At 37.9% G+C, this 6,532-nt stretch overlaps 1 protein-coding gene across 3 annotated transcripts in view; it reads left to right on the top strand.

The window, feature by feature from the left end:
* Positions 1–2,175, top strand: part of LOC116083941 (zinc finger protein 728-like) — a 43,693-nt gene extending 41,518 nt beyond the window's left edge. For 2 of the 3 annotated variants that reach the window (XM_031360755.1, XM_031360753.1), the window contains one exon: positions 142–2,175. In XM_031360755.1, coding sequence (XP_031216615.1) covers positions 142–1,292 — 1,151 coding nt within the window. In that variant the 3' untranslated portion in view covers positions 1,293–2,175. Of the gene's footprint in view, positions 1–8 lie in introns of all 3 variants that reach the window. The other variant, XM_031360754.1, reaches the window with a different exon arrangement.
* Positions 2,176–6,532: the final 4,357 nt, after the last annotated feature.

Below are 6,532 nucleotides of genomic sequence, written 5' to 3'. Positions count from 1 at the left end.
GTGGCAAGGCCTTCCATTATCCATCATTACTTTCTAAACACAAGATAATTCATACAGGAGAAAAACTCTACAAGTGTGAAGTATGTGGCCAGGCATTCCATGTTCCATCAAAACTTTCTCATCACAAGATAATTCATAAAGGAGAAAAACCCTACAAGTGTGAAGTATGTGGCAAGGCCTTCTGCATTCCATTATTACTTTCCAAACACAAGATAATTCATATAGGAGAGAATCACTATAACAGTCAAGTATGTAGCAAGGCCTTCATTTATCCTTCAAGACTTTCTAAGCATAAGAAAATTCATACAAGAGAGAAACCGTACAAGTGTGAAGTATGTGGAAAGGCCTTCCGCTTTCCATCATTACTATTAATACACAAGGGAATTCATACTGGAGAAAAACCCTACAAGTGTGGAGATTGTGGGAAGGCCTTCCATTATCCATCACTACTTTCTAAACACAAGAGAATTCATACAGGAGAAAAACCATACCAGTGTGAAGTATGTGGCAAGGACTTCCATCTTTCATCATCACTATCTAAACACAGGATAATTCATACAGGAGAAAAGCCATACAAGTGTGAAGTATGTGGGAAGGCCTTCCGCTTTTCATCATCATTGTCTAAACACAAGAGAAATCATACAGGAAAGAAACCCTACAAGTGTGAAGAATGTGGCAAGGCCTTCCATTTTCCATCAATACTTTTGAAACACAAGATAAGTCATACTGGAGAGAAACCCTACAATTGTGACCTATGTGGCAAGGCCTTCCATTATCCATCATTACTTTCTAAACACAAGATGATTCATACAGGAGAAAAACCCTACAAGTGTGATGTATGTGGCAGGGCCTTCCATTATCCTTCAAAACTTTCCAACCATAAGAAAATTCATACAGGAGAGAAACCATACAAGTGTGAAGTATGTGGAAATGTCTTCTGTTTTGCATCGTCACTTTCTAAACACAAGAGAATTCACACAGGAGAGAATCCATACAAGTGTGAAGTATGTGGCAAGGCCTTCTATTATCCATCATTACTTTCTAAACACAAGGTAATTCATACAGGAGAAAAACCCTACAAGTGTGACTTATGTGGCAAGGCCTTCTATTATCCATCCTTACTTTCTAAACACAAGGTAATTCATACAGGAAAAAAACCCTACAAGTGTGAAGTATGTGGCAAAGCCTTCCATTATCCATCACGACTTTCCAAGCATAAGAAAATTCATGGTGCTGGAGACATGGCTCAGCAGTTAAGGGAACTGACTGTGCTTTCAATTGTGCTTTCCTGAGTTCAATTCCCAGCAAGCACATGGTGGCCCACAGCCATGTATGATGGAATCTGTTTCCCTCTTCTGGTATGCAGGTGTACATGCAGGTAGAGTACTCATATACATAAAATAAGTAAATAAGTTATATTAAAAAATTGATGATATGTTGCCTGGTGCCAAGAAAAAAAAATTATATTGGCGAGAAGCCAACCCTACTAGTGTGAAGCATGTAACAAGGACTTCCAATGTCCAGCACTATTTTCTAATAACAAGGGAAGTCATATGGGAGAGAGACTCTGCAAGTATGAAGTATGTAGCCTGGCCTTGTATTGTCCATAATTACTTTCTGAACACGAGAATTCACACAGGTGAGAAACCCTAAAATTGTTAAGTGCAAGTCAAGTCCTTTAGAATTTGCCAGATTTTTTGTACTTGCTTCAAAGCATACATATGTGAGGGATGTGGAAAAGCCTTCTCTACAAATATACACCAATGTTTACACAAATTAACTCATAATATGGTGACATTTACAAATGCAAAGAATATGTCCAAGTGCTCAACAAAAACTTTAGGGATCATCAAAAATTCATTCTGGAGAGAAACCATACAAATCTAAAGAATATGGCAAATACTTCAGAAATTCCATAGTATGGTCTGAACCCAAGATAATTCCTACTGGACTGAATCATTACAATTGTGGAGAACGTGGCAAAAACTATTACCAGTCTTCTGATCTTAATCAACATTCAAGAATTCATCTGTGAAAGAAACCACACAAGTGTGAAGAATGTTCCAAGGTCTTTTGTACTTACTAAGAACTTGTGAAACCCCTCATAATTGCCACATGTGAAAAATGTTGCAAACCCTTTGATAAACTTTCTTATATTTCTCAACACAAGGAGTTTGAACTGGAGTGAAATAATACAAATGTTAAAATATTCATAATATGTTAACAATTTTCCAGACACTAAAAGCTTCCTGCTGAATAGAAACCATATAAGATTGAGGAATGTGGTAAGTAAAGAAGTTGGAATCATTCACACAATCATATCAGTTCAGCTGTCAGATTGTGTGTTTGTTCTCTGGATTTGGGGCTGATCCTTCCTTTCTGTCTTTTATTTCTTCTGTTTTAGAATCAAAACACTTATTCTATACCAGTGAGTAATAAAAGTAGTCTCTTGTTCTACTTTGTAGGAGCTCATAGTTAGTCTCACATGACACATGGACTGTGGTTTTTCATGGTGTTGTAATTATTAAGTACTTTGTGGATCTTTCAAGTTGTAGCCTATTTTACATATGAGATGAGGATAAGGTTGGGGAAAAGGGAAAAAAATGTTAAGATTAAAGCTTTGTGACTAAAGCTAGCGTGCTGACTTTGGAAACAAACGTAATTGCCAACAAGACCCATACCCATGTTAGTATTCCCAGTACCCACAAAATACAAAGGGGTAATCACCTCTGAATGTTATCCTTTGATCTCCATGCATGGGCTGCCACATATATGTGTGTGTGTGTGTGTGTGTGTGTGTGTGTGTGTGTGTGTGTGTATGTATATATATATATATATATATATATATATACATATATATACATATATATGTATATATATACATATATACACACAGACAAAATAAACATAAATTACATTTAGAATTATATTTATATTTTGTTGTTGTTTGTGTTTGTGGGGTTTCTTTGTTTGTTTGTTTGTTTTGTTATTCGAGACAGGGTTTCTCTGTATAGCCCTGGCTGTTCTGGAATTCACTCTGTAGACCAGGCTGGCCTCAAACTCAGAAATCTGCCTGCCTCTGCCTCCCAAGTGCTGGGATTAAAGGCATGCACCAACACTGCCCAACTGTGTTTGTATTTTATGTAGACGGGTCAAGAAGTAACGCTTGTATCTGAATTGTTAACTCCATGAGTTCTACTATCATGTGAGAAGCAAACCTCTGATTGTCGATTTGCAATTTCTTGATTAGTTTAGTTGGCATCAGAAGATCTGGAGATTGTGGTTGGAAGCATGTGCTGGAAATGCTGCAGTATAAGAAAATACCCTGATAACAACTATTGATCAATCTCCTGCTTCCTGACTGGATGGAACATGATAGCTTGTTTAAGTTCCTTTTGTCATAACTTTCCCATCATGTATTGTGGTTGGAGTAAGAATTGCCCTAAGTGTTCATAGATTTGAATGCTTAGTCATCAGGCAGTAGCACTTCTTTAAAAGGATTAAGGAAAAGCCATCATTGGAGTAAGTTTGTCATTGGGGGTTATATTAGAGGTTTCAAAAGCTCAGACCCAGTGTCTCTCTCTTCTTAATAACGTTTAGTAAAAATGTAAAATTCTCAGCTACTTCTTAAGCATCATATCTGTCTCCATCCCACCATGTTCCCTAGCATGCTCCCTATAATAATGATAATGTATAAAACTTCCAAAACTGTAAACAAGCCCCAATAAATGCTTTCTTTATAAGTGTTGTCCTGGTTTGGTGTGTCTTCATGGGAATAGAACACTTTATAAGATGTCATGGCAGACAATAACCTTGAACTACAATGCAAATTAAACCTTTTAACTTGCTTTTGTGTGCATATTTCATCATGGCCATGAGAATACTTACTAAATCTTCTTGCCAAATGCAAGTTTCAATGTGACATTTAATACATATGAATTAAGTACTTTTTCCCTTTTCCCATTATTGTCCTCCATTTACCCCCTGTGAAAAGTGTTCCCTCTCCTCTTCATTTATATCCCTACATACACATCTACATGAATAAGCACATATGTAGTATCAGTGTAGCCTTTTGAATTATGAGTGCTTTTCCTTTTCTAAAACGTAGATACTGTGTGTTTTCTGTGTATAATTGTGTTTGGTATTAGTATATCATTTATTTGCATTTTTGGTGTTAAATAACTCTGATTTCAAATTGATTTTCTGTAATGTGAGTTATTTTCAGTTTCTCCTCCTTTTACTGAGGATTGGCTATGGGTTTGTCATACACAGCCCTTACCCTGGTCAAAGTTCCTCCATCCATTCCTACTTTCCGTGGAATTTATTCTGCAGGTATTGTGAAATTTCACAACTGCCTTTTCTGCAGCTATTGAAAGAATTGTGTGAATTCTCTGTTTTTCTGTTGGTGTGGCTTATTACACACAAGATTTATGCAGGTATAGCCGTCACCGTCTACATGAACTGGGTTACTGAGAGGAAAGATGGGGCTACATGGGAGAACTGAGAGAGAAGAAGAAAGTGAGACCAAGACAAGTTTCTGATCAAGGCCCAATGTGTATTTCAGAGTCTGAGAATATAAAGTGAGGGGACCCATCCCCCACTATGCCAGGATCTTGTGGCCTCATTAGCATCTTGTTGTTTTGCCTACCTAGAAGGCAGGCAAAGCAGCTCAGCAGGGCGTGGCTCCTTTAGGGAGGATGCACACTTGGTAGAACAATAGACCTCACTTAAGGTGAAAGGCTCCACCCTAGGTGAGCTAGCCAATTGTGACAAGGACAAGGTCTGGTACAGCCTGCTTGAGGCTGGAAGAGGTCAAGGTTCCTCCATTTTTATTTATTAAAAATTAGCTGGACTGGGGCATTAGATATACTTATACACCTTAGTCCTGCCTGGGAATTATGATGGCTGGCAGCCCTGCCAGTCTTAGCATTAGATTTTTAATGATCTCTCTCTTTCCCATTTTGGAGGTCACATGCAGCTTGTTTGTGTTTATTTGCGCAAACACAGCCTTTTAGTGTTTATTATTAATAAACACAGCCTCCTGGCACATGCCTCTCTCTTAGGTTGATGAGAGCCATAGATTCAGTGTGGTGTCTTTGGCTACAGGCCTTCACAGCACACTCTTTTCTGATTCAGACAAAAGCCACGATACACACTTAATGCATTTCTTCATCACGATGAATAACTGCTATATCTGAGCTTTTCTGAAGATGAGCTTATATGTTGGTAACAGACCTGCTTGAGATGCTAATTCAAAAGTTTAAAAGGGGGCTGGAGAGATGGCTCAGCGGTTAAGAGCACTGACTGCCCTTCTGAAGGTCCTGAGTTCAAATCCCAGCAACCAAATGGTGGCTCACAACCATCTGTAATGAGATCTGATGCCCTCTTCTGGGGTGTCTGGAGACAGCTATAGTATACTTACATATAATAAATAAATAATTCTTAAAAAAAAAGTTTTTAAAGCAACAGGGTAACATTGTCTGTGAGGATGTCCCAAGCACTCAATCCAGTTGCAAATTAGCAAGGATCAGACTCAAGGTCTGGCCTCCCAGTGTAGGGGAAGTGGCTTTGAGAATCAACAAAAGAACTGTTATTTCTCAGGAAATAGTGGAGGCTATACTCCAAGTTAATTTGGCTGGCTAATAAAGATTTTTAGCCATCATCATAATTGGAATCATACTTACTAGAAGGCTCAGGATTTGTATCCACCAATCTTTCAGGCAGCCATTGAGCTCTGTCTTCTTTTTGTGAAAAAACACAAATGGAACATCTCCCCCATATTAAATCGGGATCTGGACCTTTCCACATATTAGTTAGTGGGTCCAGCCATTTAACCATGGCACATGAACTAGAAGTGAATGGATGCCAGTGGTGATCTGCAGCAGACTGACCTTTAGCATCAGTTTGCAGAAAATTTAAAACAAATAAGACAAAAGCAGGATGTGCTTTGGTGACTTTGGATGGTATAATTCCCCCCTTTTTGTTTTACAAGCCAGTTTTTCAGAGTGTGATGTGCACGTTCAACAATTCCTTGTCTATGAGAAATATAAGGAATCCCAATAATATGAGTAACATTAAATTGTTGCCAAAACATCTCAAAAATGCTTGACTCCAACAATCAGTTCCATTATCTGTTTTAATCTGATTAGGAACACCAAGCATAGAAAACTAATGTAGGCAATCAGCAATTACATTTTTAGTTGCTTTTCCTGTTAAGGCAATTGCAACATTAGAAAGCCTGAAAAGGTATCAATAGTCACATGTGCATATTTTACTTTTCTAAAATCAGAAATATGAATATCCATTTGCAATAATTAAGTATAAGTCCTCAAGAATTGACACCATTATGTGGTACAGGTAGAAACTGAGGGCACTGAGAACAAGTCTTCACAGTTTGACATGCACATTCTCTAAAGTTACCAAATTATTATCTCAAGCCATTACTATTTTGATGATGTAAAGAATGAGTGTAGTGGCTATTCCTGGTTGTCAACTTGACTGTATCTGAAATGAACTGCAATCCAGAATTGGA

This window comes from Mastomys coucha, unplaced genomic scaffold (assembly GCF_008632895.1).
Source record: "Mastomys coucha isolate ucsf_1 unplaced genomic scaffold, UCSF_Mcou_1 pScaffold8, whole genome shotgun sequence".
NCBI classification, from domain to species: domain Eukaryota; kingdom Metazoa; phylum Chordata; class Mammalia; order Rodentia; family Muridae; genus Mastomys; species Mastomys coucha.
This window is presented reverse-complemented; position numbering and strand designations above follow the sequence as displayed.